This window comes from Sinocyclocheilus anshuiensis, unplaced genomic scaffold (assembly GCF_001515605.1).
Source record: "Sinocyclocheilus anshuiensis isolate Anshui unplaced genomic scaffold, SAMN03320099.WGS_v1.1 scaffold466, whole genome shotgun sequence".
Classification (NCBI taxonomy): Eukaryota; Metazoa; Chordata; class Actinopteri; order Cypriniformes; family Cyprinidae; genus Sinocyclocheilus; species Sinocyclocheilus anshuiensis.
The window spans coordinates 1940836-1960381 of NW_015544159.1; the positions used below are offsets into that span (position 1 = coordinate 1940836).

General features: G+C 36.7%; 2 protein-coding genes and 1 non-coding gene across 10 annotated transcripts in view; 2 read left to right on the forward strand and 1 right to left on the reverse strand.

Annotated features, from left to right (window-relative positions):
• Positions 1–1443, forward strand: part of LOC107695520 (uncharacterized protein C16orf52 homolog) — a 6232-nt gene extending 4789 nt beyond the window's left edge. For 3 of the 4 annotated variants that reach the window (XM_016495462.1, XM_016495463.1, XM_016495464.1), the window contains 2 exons: positions 423–635; positions 731–1216. In XM_016495462.1, coding sequence (XP_016350948.1) covers positions 423–635; positions 731–915 — 398 coding nt within the window. In that variant the 3' untranslated portion in view covers positions 916–1216. Of the gene's footprint in view, positions 1–422; positions 636–730; positions 1217–1330 lie in introns of those variants that run through there. The other variant, XM_016495466.1, reaches the window with a different exon arrangement.
• A 2952-nt stretch (positions 1444–4395) lies between these two features.
• On the reverse strand, positions 4396–4477 carry trnal-uag (transfer RNA leucine (anticodon UAG)). The gene has a single exon. It is a non-coding gene; the product is annotated as a tRNA-Leu (tRNA).
• A 2048-nt stretch (positions 4478–6525) lies between these two features.
• LOC107695560 (eukaryotic elongation factor 2 kinase-like) overlaps positions 6526–19546 on the forward strand; it is a 22184-nt gene continuing 9163 nt past the window's right edge. For 2 of the 5 annotated variants that reach the window (XM_016495544.1, XM_016495546.1), the window contains exons 1-13: positions 6526–6843; positions 7134–7409; positions 8898–8963; positions 10234–10334; positions 11756–11816; positions 11907–11944; positions 12488–12659; positions 12759–12908; positions 13001–13133; positions 14278–14405; positions 15561–15759; positions 17724–17779; positions 17923–18000. In XM_016495544.1, the coding sequence (XP_016351030.1) occupies positions 7161–7409; positions 8898–8963; positions 10234–10334; positions 11756–11816; positions 11907–11944; positions 12488–12659; positions 12759–12908; positions 13001–13133; positions 14278–14405; positions 15561–15759; positions 17724–17779; positions 17923–18000 (1431 nt within the window). In that variant the 5' untranslated portion in view covers positions 6526–6843; positions 7134–7160. The remainder of the gene's footprint in view (positions 6844–7133; positions 7410–8897; positions 8964–10233; positions 10335–11755; positions 11817–11906; positions 11945–12487; positions 12660–12758; positions 12909–13000; positions 13134–14277; positions 14406–15560; positions 15760–17723; positions 17780–17922; positions 18001–19546) is intronic. The other 3 variants (XM_016495545.1, XM_016495547.1, XM_016495548.1) reach the window with 3 other exon arrangements.

Below are 19546 nucleotides of genomic sequence, written 5' to 3' on the forward strand. Positions count from 1 at the left end.
TTTTTATTTTTTTTTTGCTGCACACACACACAAAATATTTTGAAGAATGTTGGTAACCAAACAGTTTTCGGGTCCTATTGACTTGCATTGTATTTTTTGGCCATTCAATGGAAACTGAATCTTTAGTTACCAGCACTCTTCAAATGTCTTCTTTTGTGTTCCACAGAAAAACAAGAAAGCCATACTGGTTTGGAATGACATGATGTTGAGTAAATAATGGTAGAATTTTTTTTTTTTTAAGAGAACTACCCCAGTAAAGCAACACAACATTCAAAAATGAAAATGTATCCGTCATTATTTACTCGCCCTATGTCATTCCTATATGCTGTTTTATCTTCTAGTCCTAGTTGTGTTATGTGGTGCTAAATGAAGACTCGTTTTACACTTTATAGTCACAACATGTTCGTGTGTTTTGCACATAGGAGCTCTGACTGTGGGTCTAGTCAAGCAATGCCAGACCATCCATGGTCGAAACAGGGTATGTGTGTCCCCAAGCCTTCCTCCAGAATGGATCACTACCCTGTTCTTCATCATCTTAGGCATCATCTCACTCTCTATCACATGTGGCCTGCTTGTGATCTCACAATGGTGGCGAGAGGCTACAAAATATGCCCGCTGGATCGCCTTCATGGGAAGTATGTTACCTAAGGGAAATTTAATATGCACAAATAATCCAAATCTCTTAAGTGTTTTAAACAAGCTTGTGTTATTTTGTTTTGTTTTTTCGTAGTGGTCCTCTTCTGCATGGCCGCCCTCATATTTCCAGTTGGATTTTACATCAATCAAGTTGGAGGACAACCTTACAAATTACCCAATAATACGGTTGTTGGGTCCTCGTATGTACTGTTTGTTTTATCAATATTTTTTACAATAGTTGGACTTCTTTTTGCGTGTAAAGTCTGTCTGCCTGGCTGACAAATCCTCTGGGTTTTTTTATGCTACATATTTGACTTTTTCAGCACCAGTGTTGGTTCAACTGATGGAAAAGAAATAGATCCACTTTAAAGGGATGACTCACTGACACAACAGGGATGTTTTATTAGAATGATACTGTGGTCATTAAAAGATTTACATAAACAATACTGTACAGTCAGTCATTAAGGCTAAATAAATCATCCTTGTATCACCCTGAGAGGATTTATTTTTGAATAATGACTGGTGGACTGTACAATATCCTGCTTATGACAAGGCTACTCACCAAATAAATAAATAATATATGGACATATAACATTGAGTTGAAATTATTTATAACATTTTATCTGTATATTACCTTAAAGAAATAGTTCACTCAAAAATGAAAATTTGCTGAAAATGTACTACTCACCCTCAGGCCATCCAAGATGTAGATGAGTTTGTTTCGTCGTTGGAACAGACTGAAGGAATTTTACATGCATCACTTGATAACCAATGGATCCTCTGCAGTAAATGGGTGCCGTCAGAATGAGAGTCCAAACAGCTGACAAAAACATTACAGTAATCCACACGGCTCCAGTCTAGTGATGGGAAGTTCGGATCATTTTACCGACTCGGACCTTTGAGTCTCGTTCAGCAAAATGAGCGAATCTTTTTTCGAGGAGGTAAGAAGTGGATTATCCTCCACCTGAAATGTTTGTCTTTTCATCCTGAAATGCGAGGCAAATGTTGGATCACAATAATTAGGAACCACAGTTTCCACAAATCCCTTCACTCGATTGGGATGTTCTCTTTTATTCTGGAGGGCAAGGGCAGTGACTGTACCATCGAGCGTATTTTGCAGTATTAAACACGTATTTATACAGATTTCATCAGGCTCCGAAAATTCTTCAAAAAGAAAACAAAGAATGGCCTTCTCAGCTGCCATAGTTGCAACTCTTGCGTCATCAGAACAGGGTGTTCAACGCAAAACCGTTTCCGTTAAAAAAAACGTTTTGCACCGTTTTTGTCGGGGCTGAACGCAGCCGTTGTGCCAATTAACTCTGTTTACATCCAGTCATGCTTTCCCATCGGAGGTCCATCAATTAACATCTTGTAAAGTCAAAAGATGTGTGTTTGCAAGAAACAAATCCATCAATAATTTCAAACAGTTGCTTCCAGCTAAAATATGGATCCTCTATCCATAATAATACTTTCTTCAGGTTTACTACACATTAATAAATAAGCAAATTAATCTGAATGATGTACACTCACATGAGATAAAGACTATACTCACAATAGTTCTCTATAAAAAAAAAATAAAAAAAAATATTATTATATGTGGTGCGGGTCGCCCCCTCAATGTATTTCGCCATGTTGAAATGACGTGACCCGCGATATTTCACCAAACGTCAGAGAGAATCATCACGCTCATTGGCTGCCTCCTCCTCCAAGTAGGTATAACTGCAGACCGGAGATCTCCAAAATGGGGCGTGAACTCCAAAAGTGGGCAGAACCTCCAAAATGGGGCGGGGTCTCTTCGCGCAAAGACGTTCACCATTGGCTCTGGCTTCGGCCAATTGTTATTGACTTACATTTCAAAATAAAACTTTATAAATTAAACATTGTTTCTAGTTGATCTAAAATAAAATATGCTATATAAATAAATATTCTCCGTGACAGCAGAGCCCAAAGCTCGTGGCCAGTGGTGTTCGGACTGGAGTTTGAACCTCTGCTTCATGATATAAACAGGAATCACCCACGAGCCCGGGCACGAAATTCTTAGGGTAGGAGGGGGTAGTGACGCTGGGTGTAACTAAAAAGGTGCCATTGTCCGGCGAGGTCCGGTTGGGGAGTTACGGAACGATCTCATATCGCATAATCTTATTAACCGTTTATCTCCTGAACTGCATCTTTCTTTACCAGCTATTCAGCGCCAATCCCGCCGTGCAGTCAATTTCACTGGTTAAGGTTAGGGTCAGGTGTGGGGTAGGTTTAGGGGTTAGCATTTTTTGTAGCATAGTGTAGGAAATCAACACTTTAATTGACACAACCAATAAAATCTTTAGAATCAGCTGTGGGGCGGAGTTTGCACTGAAGTGGATTGGGCGGAAAAATTGTGCATGCGTGTCATGTGCCTGTCTGTCAATGGGAGGAAACCACGCCCTATTTTGGAGCTCCCACCCCGTTTTGGAGTTCCCGCCCCCATTTGGAGATCTCCGGGCTGCAGTTATACCCTTCTCGCCTCCTCTGTAGATACGCTAGTAGCGTGGTGTTGTTTGGTGACGAGAATCGCGACAATGGAGCACTTATAACAGTGGTTTAGCAGCGAACACTACAGGAGAATTAGTACTTGTATGGCGAAGAAGCAGAAAAGCGTTAAAGACAGAAAGACCAACAAAGACAAAAACAAGCGTAAACGTCGGTACTTCATAAACAATGTGGACAGATTTGATGACAGAGAAAATCCCGAGTACGTTAGAGATGCCCTGGTTGCTTTTTTATTGTTGGATAGGTAACGGACTTGCTCACTGTTGATTTCTAAAACTCACTAGTGTAATTTACATAAAACTCATTATCATGCTATATATAGCGTCTAACACAATAGTGCAATCGGTGCTAGTACGTTAACGTTAACACGAAAAACAGCGATGCTAACGCTAGCCATACATCTACCGAATGCATATTTAAAGCTTCCATTAAGGAAAAAAACAACCCATTACAATTTATCAGTCTATCTATCAAACTAATAGATGAATAGTGCATCCAGTTGTTTTGGGCGATGGTGAATACTAGAAGATGTCAGACCGCTGGATGGCGCAATTGGCCAATAATTTCTAAGAGCTGTGTACTAAACTTGTTTTGGTTTTTTTTGGTTTTTTTACACTCTATGGTACTAAAGCATCAGTACACCAAAAGAGTAAATTCAAAGTTTTCGATCTTCAGACCACATTAATCTTAGTACCAACCGTGCTGCTTAATAACCTGACATTTAATATGTAATAAATGTCTTTTGGGGTTTTGAATTATGGAGGTTGTACTGAAAAATGTTAAAGTTTTAAAACATTGCCAAGTAAGAACAGCTTTATTCACGTTATGGATGAACTGACTGTGTTTTGTGTTACACCTGCTTTTAATATCAGAAGTAAACGTTGTAATTTCTGCTATCAATGTCATTTCCAGGCCACTCGTGTATGTTTCAGGTGAGTTGACCAGCTTGGAAAACTGTGTTGCCTATGTGTATGGCCTATATATTCTTAGGAATGATAAATGCCATTGCCTATATAATATGTAACATTGTTAGAATCAATTGAACAGAAATAATGTACAGTAACCTAAAATTACAAAATCCGTGGCATTTTAATTTTCCATGCATGGCAGGTTTGACTAATGTTAACCTCTTAATATTCAAAGCTTTAATATAGCTACGTTTGTGTGCTTAATTATATGCACATTTTATGTATGGAATGTCCTTAAGAAATACAATGTTAGCAGAAAATATGTTGGCAGCGGTGGGATTCGAACCCACGCCATCGAAATGACTGGAGCCTAAATCCAGCGCCTTAGACCACTCGGCCACGCTACCATAAGACTTCAGTTGATAGATTAGTTTAATAAAAACGAGCAATCTTAATGATTCATAGTTACAAGAAGAAGTTACAAGTTAGAGTTAGCCTATCGACTCGCTTTAAACAAACACCGCTCAATCGTTAATTAATTTTTTTACTTGTTAATTTTGCAAGTGTCATAAAACCGAATCGTTAGAAACGGCACGGAACAACTGGGTAACTGATTACATGTAACGTTAATCTGGATTACGTAACGTTAGTCAGATTCCAAAAATGAAGTACTTGTAATTGGATTAAATTACGTTTTAAAATACTCAGAATAATCAGACTACAGTTACTTTTTTATTGTTTACATGATTACATATTTTTCAAAAAAGAAGCAATACATTATTCATAATTTATTGATTCTCCCTAATTCCTCTTTTTCATCTTTTAAATGTTCTAAAATAGATAAATGTTTCTAAAATAGCCTACCGCTTATATACGCTCTCAGAAAGTCTTCCAGTTTTGTGGACATTCACATAAAGACCAGTCATTAGTCAGGTGACTAACTTACACAGCATTTGACCACTGGATTTACAAAAATCATTTCAGGTTTAAGAAGTCTTTTAACATTACATCAACTAGTTATTGATGAACACATACATTTTTATTTGAATTATCACTCAGTAGGTTATTTAACCCTGTGTTTCTATGTCTTCGGAAGGCTTTTGTCTTTACACATTAAAATGCACAAATTCATATTATTTCTCATTTACATGTAATGCAGGCATTCCCAAACTTTTTTGTCATCTGAACCTTTTCACCTAATATATTTACTTGAAGTCGAGATGTAGAAATGTTAAAATAAATATTTTAATAATTAAGCATCACATTTGCTTGTTCGTGGTTCTCCGATGCTGGTTAATGGTAATATGACATTCAGGTAAACAAATAAAATATGAACTTTTTTAGTATTTTTTTAATCGATGTTATTTTAAAATTACTTATTTTCATTTTAAATTTTCATTATTTAATTTTTTATTAGCTTTTCATTAAACTCACAAACCCCCTGCAGTTCCTTTGCGAACCCCAGTTTGGGAAATATTAACTTAATGTAATGTTTAGTGCTCTTCATGTTGTTACATTAAATGAATGGAATATATTGTCTTACTCTTTGTATTTTTATACCAGTATGGTACAAGATTGACCTATTTAAATCAATGTAAAGTTAGGTCAAAAGTAATCTAAACGTAATAAAAAATCTGATTATACTACCTAAAATGTGTAATGTAATGCAATGAATGGAATATATTGTCTTACTCTTTGTATTTTTATACCAGTATGGTACAAGACTGACCTATTTAAGTCAATGTCAAGTTAGGTCAAAAGTAATCTAAACGTAATAAAAAATCTGATTATACTACCTAAAATGTGTAATGTAATGGATTACGTTACTAACTACAATTTTTGTCATGTAATTTGGAATCAGTAACGGACTACAATTTGTTAGTAATCTACCCAGCACTGGCTTCACATGTGATGATGCTGACACTGGCATCAAAATGAATACCAAGCAAGAACACAAAAATGTCCGCTCGGTATGTACGCTGCTTCAGTGTGATGGGCGGAGCTGTTCTTTTTCACAGCGGCTCCGTGCAGCTAGTCCTCACCCCGCGAACATGCGATTCTACTATAGTGAAGGGTCCGTACATGAATATTAATTAGGTAACGTGACGTCAACCTAGTGCGTCTACTTGATTGGATTTTGGAATGTGGCCGCTTGAAGGCTTGGCTTATAAATATTAATTTACTCTAGTGTCCAGGAAACACTAGCACGAATAAATTAATATTCATGAGCCACGCCCTTGCCTTAGTAGAATTCGTAATATTCCGTTGAGCTCGATAACAACATGAGCTCCTCCATAAAAGGCCATGTGATTGACTATGGCACGTGGCTCTCTTTGAATATCAATTTGACGTTTTTTGACATTTAAAAAAAAAATGGAAATCTGTTTGTGTATTTTAATTATTGTATATTTGTTTACTTTACATATTCAGATACCTAATGTTTCTCTGAAATGAAACGAACGAATGTATTTTTGTTACAGCCCACTAGAGGGCTAAATGCAGCGTTGCTGTTGTCCTGAGAGGAATCAACATTTGCTCGCAGTCCAGGACACGTAGAGCACATTTCTACAGAGGCACAGTAAAGCTGTCACTGGCCAGTGTGCTTGAGACACAACCGCAGCTGAAGCTGAAACTTCCGTTCAAACGCGCAATTCATTGATGATTTGGCTTCCTTTTTAGAAAGGGCGTGAAGGCGATTCGAGATAAGTGATATTATCTGTCTCCTGTTTTCGTTATGACTTCAATCTAGCAGCTTTATTAATTCTAACATAAGGTATGTGACATGCACTTATGCTTATTCTTGCGATTTATGATTTTGTCATTCAAAATTGATGTTTTAAGTATATTTGGCGCAACTATTTGACGGGTCAGTGGAATGCATGAACAGGAACAGGTTTATCTCGGACTGAGATTAGCGAATACCTTCACATTTGATCAACCTGTTCTTGATCATTCGTTTCTCAGTTCATCTTTTCTTGAAACGAATCTGCTGATGTAGCTGTATTCGACTCTTGTGCTTGTTTGGATCTGACACTTGTGCTTGTCTAATGTGTTTGTTTGTAGTTCTGGTGCACAACACAGTGGGACATCATGGCTGAGGAGGAGCTCATATTTAGTATGGAGGAGGTGGGAAGTCCTAGGAATGGGTGTGCTAAGAGAGGAGTGGCTTTCCAAGAGTTCACTGCTAGTGATGATGACGATGATGAAGATGACCTCCGTATCTGCCCCATCACCGACGACCCCATAAGCCCAACCAAAGGCTTCTTTGACTACCCAAAGAACGTCGTTTGCAACCAGCAGTTTTCCAATTCATTGCCCAAAAACTCCTTCACATACAGGGTGAGTCTTTCCCAGTTAATCTACAGTTGTAACACTTTACTGTAAGCAATACGGTACAATAGGTTGTGCTAAAATTTTGAATATAGGTCATATATGTACAATACAGCTGGACTTTGAGTGTCATATTGCTTTTATAAAGCTGTTACTACATAATAAAAATATTAAAGGGGTCATATGATGCGATTTCAAGTTTTCCTTTCTCTTTGGAGTGTTACAAGCTGTTCGTGATTTCGGGCTTGAACTGATGGTAAAACTAATGACATTATTTACTGTCTTTACATTTATTTTGAAAGATGAAGCTCGCGATTATGGTAAGGGGCGTTACATTTCCGACGAGTGCTTGCGGTGTTCGGCCAATCACAATGCACTGGGTCAGCTGGCCAATCAGAGCAGACTGCGCTTGTCGGAAGGAGGGACTTTGTAGAAAACGAAGCGTTTGAGAGAGGCGGGGCATAGAGGACCTACAGTAATGTACAGTATTTGAAAAATAATGTGTTTTTTGAACATTAAAGCATGTCAACATATTCTGTTACACCAAATACACAAAATAATGATCTTTAAAAAAGCATCATATGACCCCTTTAAGGGCACAGACATTCATTACGTTATTGTATTAAGCAAATACGTTAAGTAGCGTCTTCCTAGATAAATCCCTAGCATGTAAACAAAGGCTATTTTTGGACCAGCATACCACTATTTGTGCTATTTATGTAGTACACAGCATGTTTATCCTGTGTAGTATCAGAATTTTATGGTACTTGTATAACATTTTTTCAAAAACGTGCAGTATATAGCAACTGAATGCCACAATGTAATAGTGGTGAATGCCTCTGACACAAATTACATAGAAATGTACAATAGCTGTTTTTATTTTTGAATTACACATTTTATTAATATAGACATGTGACAACAATGTGACATACTAGTGTTTGAAACATTAAGCAATGCATAATGTTTCACATACTATTTCATACTATTACAATGGCTATATCATACTATTGCAGTAGCATAGATGAATACATTGTGTATTTTAGCATGACTGCAATGCTGTACTGCTGTAATGCTGTATCATTATCCAGAACTGGAACTATCCATTTCATAATCGTATTTTGGTGGTAATCCAAGAACGTCCTTGTCTTGTTCATGTCTACTTAGACAATGTCCTCTCTGTATCTGTAATGGTAAAAAAGATCGCCTGTACCACAGAGACAATATATATTTTCAAAAAATATAAAAAAACAAATATTTTTTTATTAACCACAAAGCTTTTTGTGCTGTTATCAGAAGCAGCAGTGAACTAATGTACAGTATGCAAAAATTGTTTTCCTCTATCTCTGTGACAAACTCACTTCCATATATGGAGCTCTCTCAAGCTCTCATGATGTGACTTCCTTAACCTCATGGACAGTAAATTTTACTGTAATTAAGTCAGGTTGCATTTATACTAATATTTTTGTGCTTAAACAAGTGGGTTTGTCTATTCCTTAGAACAAAAACGAAACCGAGCAGGATGGGCACTCTGTCAGGTTTGGCTCTTTAACTGAGAAAGGCCGGGTATGTTTAATACAAGTTTCGATTTCTACCCTTCACCTTTACTGTTTCTTTCCCAGATTTGATTAATCCATCTTACCCTGTGTCATTGTGGCATCTAGCCTGGAATCCATGATCTTTCTATATTTCACCTTATTTTCCCTTTCATTCCTTCTGCATTTGCTCGCTGTGAAAAGAATATCTATTAGGGATGCAAAGAACGTGTGTCTGATACAGACAATGATATTTGATATGTTATTGTTGATATAATGGCTAATATTGTAAGTCGAGTACAGTTTACTTTCTATTTTCGAAATGCATGTTATCTCTTTTTTTGAACAATTCATCTGTATGTATATATATGTATATAATATATATATTTAAACTTTTTATATTGTACAGCAGAGAAGATGATACTTTTTAGTGCTTTTTTAACCTAGCATAGTAAAAGACTTTTCTACTTCAATAGAAAAAAAAACACATTATAAAACTATCAACACAGATACTGTGTTGCTTATGAATACCTATATCACGCTATGTCTTACGACACATGGGTAATGTTTCCATACTTTATGGGTTCCCTGTAAAGAGGAGCCCACACTTTCCTAGTGTCTGACGTATATTTGTACTCACTGTCTCACTGTGACCTTTCAAAAGGAAATAAATAATTGGCTGAATGTACTTGGCCACAGGATCTACGTTTACTGGTTATTTTGAGATATCGTGTCATGTCTGCCGCACGTCAGGTTTATTTCACTGATGACACTTGGATCATGATGAAACTTTTATAACTGTATTGTAGTAAAGTAAACTAGATCTCTTACAGCTGTTATTCAGAATTTGCAAAGCACAAAGTTCAGGAAATAACCAAGCCTGGGGTGTGTGCTCCTGACAAATGCTTAGCAGGATCACAGAACAGCAACTTGTTGTTGGAGTACCTGTCCAACAGAAACGGGAATCAAGGAATGTAACAATTCTTGTTCCAATTCTGATTCCTAAAGGGAACAGGATGTCTTAATAATCATTTTCTGATGGTATTTCTTTGATTTTTTTAAACTGGGATCCCTCACCTAATGTCTACTGAACACTTTCAACATTGATTCAAGCTTTTCTTTGTTCTTTTATTCCTGCATGACCATTATTGTAGCATACCTCTTTTCCTCCAGTACCTTCCCTCTTTTCCCAACCATTGTTTTGTGCTTGCACACAGCCTTAAAATATAACGGCTTCAGTTTTTCCACCCATACAGGAGGATGTGGAACTTTTTCAAACAACTTCATTTTTTCTTGATCAGGCAACTTGGAAACATGCTATTGAGAAAGCCAAAGCCATGCCAGATCCTTGGGCTGAGTTCCATCTGGAGGAAATCGAGACAGAGCGCTGCACTCGATACAGGTGAGTAAATATGGGGCCTTTTGAAGTGTTGACCTACTGTTCATGGAGTGGAGGTTTGAATCCAGCAAGGAGCAGCACATAAGCAGTGTTAGAGAAGCTCATTTGAATCTTTAGACAGCCAAGCTACAAGCTAGGTCAAGCTAATCTTTGGGAAAAGACCTGAAAGACTTTTGTTCATCTTCAAAACACAACCACAAATATTTCTGTCCATCCAACCAAAACTTTGACTTGAATCGAGTGTTTGATGCAGAGACACACTTTATATGATGAACAGATTAAATTTAGACATTTATTCACATATAAACTTTGATCAATGCACATACAAGAAGCATCAAAAATGGTAAACAGAAGGTCAACTGTACTTGCTTGATACGCAAGAACAAACCTCATTGATTCTCCCATATCAAGCAAGCACTTTTGAGGCTCTGTTTACCGAAAATATCTTCACTCGTGTTTCAGAAATGAACAAAAGTCTTATGGGTTTGGATTAGAGCAACATGAGGGTGAGTAATTGATGACAGAATTTCATTTTTGGATGAATTATCTAATTAAATTAACAACTACCTCAGTAAAAATATATGAAATATAAAAATTAGGGTTTTGAATAAATTAACGATTTCAGTTACAATGACAGAAACACAAAATCCACTTAAAACTAGAATGTTACTGCACTAATTTGAAAACACCTGAGCTGCTCTCATATTACTGAAAAATGTCAAATATTTTTAAATTAGTGAGTCCTCAAACTGCACATGAGATTGACCCTTGTGCCCTATCATCACTGAACTTTGGTTTCCTCCTGTTACCAGTCCTGAGTTTTTACCACTATGCCACATCACAGACACCTGACACAACTCCTCAATCTCATATGATTTCAGAACGTGTCACCGCATGTTAAATAGCACTGTAAGTATAATGTTAGATGGATACAAACACAAGGGGTCCGCTCCCAGTTTCAAGACTATTTTTAAACATTTGTAACTTCACACCTCTAAAATATCCCTTGACTTCCAGCCAATGGCTGTGTTTGCCATTAAACAACTGCGTCTGATAGGTAGGTCTACATGGTGCACAGTATTCTGGGCAACGGGGGGAAAAACAGCACTTACTTGTGTAAATATTGGGCGTTTGCTTTTAGGACTGTGCCCATTGTGCAGTATTTGCTCTATTAACTCTTTCATTAACTCTTCCAATGAAGACGAATAATCACTTTTTTTTTCTTCATAATGTAGAAGATAAATTTTTTAAGGTAAAATGCGTTTACGTTTGTTACATTTACATCTCCATGTAGCCACATAGTTTGAGGCTGATTTCCAGTTGCTGCTGTGGAAAAAGTTTGAGAACTACTTCCTGAGAATGAAAGGGAATAGAAAGCTATATTTAAAGTGATTAAAGTGTAAACATGTGTTCTTGCTCTTTAGATACAATGCAGTTACTGGTAAATGGGCAAAAGACGACATATTTATCAAGGTTTCCGCTCAGGTATTTTGGCACTATAATACACTTGTTTTCTGTGAAAGTAAATGTGTTAATACTATTATTTATGTTTTTTTTAACTATATTTTTTCACAGGTGTTTGGAAAAGGAGCCATGAGGGAATGCTATAGAGCGTAAGTCAAGCCAATTTAATCATATATATATATATATATATATATATATATACAGTGGGTATGACTGTTTATTAATGAGCATTGGTTTTAAGTAAAAGTAAAATTGTACAGTTTCTTGTTATTGTAGTCAAGTTTTTCCATAGTTTTTATTCACCTTTTAACCTTTTTGTAGTTAATGTTTTTTTTTTAATTAGATGTACAAATATTCCATGTAATTGTTTAATTGCACATTATAAACTGCACATTATAATGTTAAAAGTGTTAGAAAAATGATGTGTAGAGTAGTTTTACTTGTCACGCTGCAGGACATTACTGACACTGCTTGACACATCTTTTACTTCTGAACTCATATTCACCACATTATTAATCAGCCTGCCAACATTGTATTAAACATATTTGTTATGCTTTATAAAATATAAATCCCTTTAGTTGGAATGTCCCTTTCTTATTGGTATATCTTCCATTTTTCAAGTGATAATTTTAATGGCTATTTATTTTTTGTTTTTTGTTGACCTGTAGTTTTCTTTTCTCTTTCATTCACAGGAAGAAGTTGTCAAACTTTTCCCACAGCAGCAACTGGAAATCAGCCTCAAACTACGTGGCTAAGAGATACATGGAGACCGTGGACAGAGAGGTTTACTTTGAGGATGTGAGGTTACAAATGGAGGCTAAATTATGGGGCGAGGAGTTCAATCGCCACAGGCCTCCAAAACAGGTACTTATTTGGTGGATGTAGTTTTTAAACCAGGTTTAACCACTCAAACAATATCATATGTGAATTTTGTACTTCTTTAACATATCCCATCATTATTAGGTTGACATCATGCAGATGTGCATTGTTGAAATGACTAGTCGCCCTGGGAGCCCTTTGTTTCACCTGGAACACTACATTGAGGGAAAGTACACAAAGTACAACTCTAACTCTGGTTTTGTGAGGGACGATAACATACGGCTTACACCTCAGGTATGTTGTCAAAAATGTAACAAATCTGAATCTTTTGTCCCTGGGAAATGATGTGTGGTTATTTATTGGCAATTATGTGTTTGTGGTTTTAGGCATTCAGTCATTTCACATTTGAGCGCTCTGGACACCAGCTGATAGTGGTGGACATTCAGGGTGTTGGGGACCTTTACACAGACCCTCAGATCCACACTGAGAAGGGAACTGACTTTGGAGATGGCAACCTAGGTATTTATTAACATCCTGCATTTTTTTCTCCTTAGAAACTTGAAGACTTCAAATTTGATTTGTCTTAAAGGAGTAGCTTACTCCCAGAATAAAAAATTCCTGATAATTTACTCACCCCAATGTCATCCAAGATTTTCATGTCTTTCTGTCTTCAGTAGCAAAGAAATTAAGGTTTTTGAGGAAAACGGAAAGACTATGTTCTCATAATTGCGAGTTTATATCACGTAATTCTGACTTTATTTCTCCGAATTGCGAGTTTATATCACGCAATTCTGAGAAAAAATGTCAGAATTGCAAGTTTGTATCACGCAATTCTGAGAAAAAAAGTCAGACTGGTGACCAACGGGTTGAAATTCCAATTTGCTGTTTCAGTGCATCTTCAAAGGGCTCTGCACGATCCCAGCCGAGGAATAAAGGTCTTATCTAGCAAAATGATCGGTCATTTTCTGAAAAAAAAACAAAAAAAAAAACAATTGTGATACTTTTTAACTACAAATGCTCGGCTTGCATACCTCCGCTATGCGCGTGACGTAATCACGTTGGAAAGGTCACGCACCATTAGCTCTTTTTCTGTGTACTCCGGTTCAAAAAGGTAGGGTAGGGCGAAAAACTCCATCTCATTTTCTTTTCCAACTTCAAAATTGTCCGACATCTTTGTTTTACCTTTTGTTGTAAAGGCCATTTGACTTTCTTTGCATGTTTGCTTTGTAAACACTGGGTCGGTTCTTCCGTCTACGTCACGCATGACCTTTCCAACGTGACAACGTAATGGTCGAGCTAGTGCAAGACAAGCATTTGTGGTTAAAAATCTAACTTTTTTTTTTGTAAGAAAATTACCAATCGTTTCGCTAGATAAGACCCTTATTCCTTGGCTGGGATCGTGTAGAGCCCTTTGAAGCTGCACTGAAAGCGCAATTTGGACCTTCAGCCCATTGGCCCCCATTGAAGTCCATTATATGGGGGGGAAAAATTTCCTCAAAAACCTTAATTTCTTTTGCGAAAGAAAGACATAAACATCTTGGATGACATGAGGGTGAGTAAATTATCAGGAAATTTTTATTCTGGAAGTGAACTATTTCTTTAAGTTTAAGTAATGTAAGCATGAGAAACATTTGTAGTGATTGTCTATGTGTTTGTGTTTCAGGTGTGCGTGGCATGGCTCTTTTCTTCCACTCTCACCTGTGTAATAAGATCTGTAGGAGTATGGGCCTTACTCGCTTTGACATGTCCCCTTCTGAAATTGCAGAGTTGGACTGCACCAACAAATTGCTGGTAAGGCTAGTGTGAGAGATTTGGGCCAGTTGATGGAGCTGCTCAATAGTGACATTGCTATATTTATATAGAGTGCTGCAGAGATGACGTATTTTTGTAGGCCAGCCCGGAAGTTAGCATCACCCTGGTTTCCTCGAGAAAAACCCAGTAGGATTTTTCCATTGGCTTTTGGATTATTGCAAAAAAATAAGCTTTGTGACCGACAAAAGTTTGATTCTTTCACCGTGTCTACACACTGGACGCGAGCGGTGCAGCACGACGCGACAAAATACTATAGAACCCAATAATCAGTGATGCTGTCTACACTAGATGCAGCGCGGTGCGACACGACAAATCCCCGACAGCAAACTGCTGCCTCGTTCTATCTATGATGTACTGACACAAAATTCAAATGATTTGCAACGGTCGCTTTGTCGACTTCAGCTGTTGCGGTGCGACGTGGCGCGGCGAGACAACTGTCGCATCCAGTATAGACACGGTGCTTGTTTTGTTCATCTGGATAATCTTCACAAATGAACATAACTTTTATGAATTTTGAAGCCTTAATACAATGGCAGAAGTTAAAAGCTAAACGCAGGCTATAGATGAACAACATCCCGGTTGCATGACTTTATCACGCAATTCTGAGAAAAAATGTCAGAATTGTCAGATAAAAAGTCGCAATTACCTTTTTTCTTTTTTATTCCGTGGCAGAAATGGGCTTCCATAGGTATTACTGATGTATTGTATGTTGTAGAATAAAACATTAAAAAATATCTCGAGCTTGTGTCAACCACAGATCTTATTTCAGCCATTTACCCAAAAACCCATTCAGAAATCCTTTGACTTCAGGATGTTGGAACTGGAACCGCTAAAATGCTAACTCGTTTCTGGGTTTTGGCCAACAAAAATGTCATCCTGCAGCACATCTATAGCTGATATATTGATGTACCATTTTTCCATGGTTAACAAAAAAATGCTATACTAAAATATTATATTTTGATTCTGATAGTTAATTAAAATGTTTTTTTTTTTGGTGTAGCCAGTGAAAATATCACTGGAATTGCTGACCTAATCAGGCCAACAGAATAAAATTATTCACGCTTAGCGCTGCATTCACAAATTGTTGCAATTGTTTATTCATTTCTGCAGGTTTTCTAAATTCTTTTTTCTTAGCAGCAGTCAGCTAAGACTGTCCTCCGTGGATGTGAAGAGCAGTGTGGTTCGCCCAGGGTCCGGACGACCTCTCTCGGCCACATGCCTGTTCTCCTCTCGTGGCTCTCTGAGACCTCCTCAGTTGATGAAAGCAGTGACACAGACTCGATTCCCTGTTCTCCACTTAGTATGGCCATCTCTGTAGGCCGATCACCCATGGGTAATCCTGTACTAACCCAGCACTATGTGTGAATGCACTTGAGTGGCCCACCAGAGTAATATCAAACCCCCTTCAAGCCAAGTCAGATCAAGTCAGTGGCAGATATTTATTGTGTAGGTTACAAGCATGCAGTCGCAACCTACTTGAATGGAGAAAGACTGAAAGGCTTAAAAGTAGGTTTTAATAACATTCATAGTTAGTAGTTCAATTTGAAAACAGTGGTAGCACACCTTTTTGCTTTCTTTACTGAATAAAGCAGTATTTTTCAGACAAGTCTAGTTAAATGTTATTAATACAGTTATCCATCTTCTCCTTCACATATTGTCTATGGTAATATCAGTGTGTAACAGTTGCCCCCTACTTAAGGCAATAGACAAAACAATGAATTAATCTTTTTTTAGGGTCTTTTGCAATAACAATTTGTCAGCTGTCAGGATGTTACAACCATCTGGAAACCCTTTTTTCAAATATAAATATTTAAAGTACAAGAAGTGCCTCCACTTGTTGTCAGCTGGCCGAGAACTGAAGTGGGCTTTTGACTGGCTGGTTGTGATGTTACTAAAATTACCAGTTCTTTTCTATGGGAAAACAAAGGTAAATATTCAGTGGGTTTGGCTATTTTTAGAAAGAAATGTTCTCTATGCTTTCAAAATGCTTAAAAGTTACAAAGGAAAAGTCCACAACCATCTTTTTATATTTTGATACCAATATGCATAACATAAAACTGCAGTAAAAATAATGGTTGCTCTAAACATGCTTGTCTGCAGCAGTGTGACTTGTCTAAATATAGCCACGTTTATAAGAAATGTCTCCATACAAATGACAATGAAAAGGTAAGTATGGTAGTAAGGGTTTGTTTTCCCTAATGCTCAATTATGTTCCTCCCAAGTGTATGGTGCACTGCTGATGGTATCTATGGCTTACTTCATGAATATTAATTAGCTGGTGTTGAAGTTGCTAGGTAACCCTCCTGGGCCAGCATGCACCAACCTTTTATTGTTTTGATTAGTATTATAAGCACACACATTCTAACTTACATATATAAGGCTTTAGTGGAGTATATACTTGTTTAAAAAATATCAAAATGTTGAATATTTAATATGTAATACAATGGCAGAAGTTAAAAGCTAAACGCAGGCTATAGATGAACAACATCCTGGTTGCATGACTTTAGTGTCACCACCATTAAGCTTCAGACAACTCTATTTATTAAAAAAACTTTTCCCTGAAAGTTTGAATTAGAATAGTTTACAAGAGCACAATTATAAACGCAATGAGTCTGTAAACATGGACCAGTGAGTAGATAAGTTTACCTTTTCGACGTTAATATCCCCTACAACCTCTGTAGGCCCAATTAGCCACAAGTAAAATATTGTTACTTAATAGAAGCGGGTATTTATGGAAGCCCGTTTCCGCCACTGAATAAAAAAAAAAAAAAAGTTTATTGCGACTTTTTATCTCACATCTCTGACTTTTTTTCTCGCAATTGTGAGTTTATATCTCGCAACTCTGACTGTTTTTCTCGCAATTCTGACTTTTTTTCTCATGCGAGTTATAAAGTCAGAATTGCGTGATATAAACTCGCAATTGCGAGTTAAAGTCCAGTTTTGTGGGGATATAAAGTCGCAATTTCGAGGATTGGAAACAGCATTAACAAAAGTGTTCAAGCAATTAATATCAACAGCAACCTGATTCGTAGTACTATATTTTGTTCAATTAAAACACATTGGATTAAGACATTTTTAATTTTTTTTCAATCCATGTGTACAAAGAAACCAACCACAACATATTTTATTTGTGAATTTCATTCTCACGTCTGTCAGCAGTCAGGACATTCTATCTGAAATGTAAAGTTTGTTCCCATATGTCAGGTTCATACAGCTTTAGCAGCCTTTTTTTTTTTAGGACAACTGTGCATTCATTTTGATTAATTTCCCCACTACTATGTCTATGTGTGTTTACAGGCTGGTCATTTACGAATGAAATTAATGAGGCACATCGAGCTAACACAGATCACAAGGTCAGTTTATGAATAAGAATATATATCCACAGTTAACAGTGACATTAAATTCATTGATATTTTGTGGAAACTGATTTGATTTAAGTTGATTTTAGCAGCAATGCAAAGCTGATTACTACTGTGAACTGTACTTGCATTCACAGGACTCAGAGAATGGAGGAGACAGTGGTTACCCCAGTGAGAAACGCAGTGAAGGAGACTCAGTCGAGCATCACAGTCAGGTACAGATTATCAGCTGGCTAGACAATGCAATTATTAAAATGATGATCATTTTATAAAAATATTAAAATGATGTTGTATATTTTCAATATATATTATATTGTTATACTATATTATATTAATCACAACATTATTTGTATCTGGCACAAAAACAATGAGGGTTTTTGATGATTGAGCCATTTCTTTGAAGGTGTCACCTTCAGCATTAAACCCAAACAAATACAGAACATTTAAACTAAACTAAGAATTTACAACTGTTGTATTTAAATAAGAAATTTAAATTATAAGCTATTAATCAGTGTATCATTTGATTATTCGTTTTTTTATTTAATATTGAAAGTAAAAAAATGAGAAAACGGCTCCTTTTTCGTTTTTTTCCAAAACACGAGAAACGAGAATTCAGCTTAAATTTTCGTTTTTCGTTCTTGGGTGGAAAAATTAATAAACAGCTTGAATATTCGATTGACTCTTTGAATATTAGATTGATTCAATCGACTGATTGGTCAGCCGAAGATCAAACCGTTCCGTCATCAGTTCTTCTGCAGTATCACGCAGCAGAATAATAGTCCTCCACTGCTGCAGTTGTATGGATTCTTAACGCATTTATTGCAACTACATTTAGTCTTTTTTCATCAAACAAACAGGCTAATGAATAGCTCGACACAACTCATACCTGGGCAGAGTAATATATGCCACGAGATGCATATGATTATTTTACGATACGATTTATGATATGCATCCGCTTCAAAAAACAAACAAACAAAAAAAATAACTAAAGTCACCATTCTTTGCCATTAAATTGGCAAGTGCGAGCAGGACATTTTTGTGTTATTAAGTAATAAGCCTTTAGAACAACACTGAGGTGAGTAGTCACTCTAGTTCACACAGTTCCAATAAATTGCGATGGGTTAAATAAACTCAATAAGCAGACAGACGCGACTACATTCAAGCACAGACCAGTATTGAAGTGCACAGGAAATAAGCAGCAGTCATATTTAAAGCAGTTTAAATTAATATTGAGTACTGATTGATGTTCACTTGGATTTTTTCCCCATCGAGGGGAAATAACTTAATACTAACTTAATATTTATAGTCGTATGGTAAAATGTATATTTTTAATTGTGTAACGTTACGTTCAAAATAACTACAAAATGTCATGCCTTTGAAAAATAAAGAGAACAACAGAATGCGCTGCTTTAGCGCGTCTCGGTCTCCTTGACCATCTTTCCGGCGCATGCCACAAACATGAACCACAGGGAATACTTGTCTTTTAAAAGGCTTCATTTAGATTATTTGACGTTAAATGCATCATATAAGTCACTTTGGAATAAATCACAGTAGGCCTATGTATCATGATAAACAAGGCGACTTTACAGTCTGGAAATACTTTAGGCTATAGTAGTGCTGGGCAGTATGACCAAAAATTTATATCACGGTATTTTTCAAAATTATACCGGTTTCACGGTACATGACGGTATTTTTGTTTTCATGCATGACCGGGTGTTAACCATATTTTCTACTGATTGAGAGAGGAAATACTACAGTATA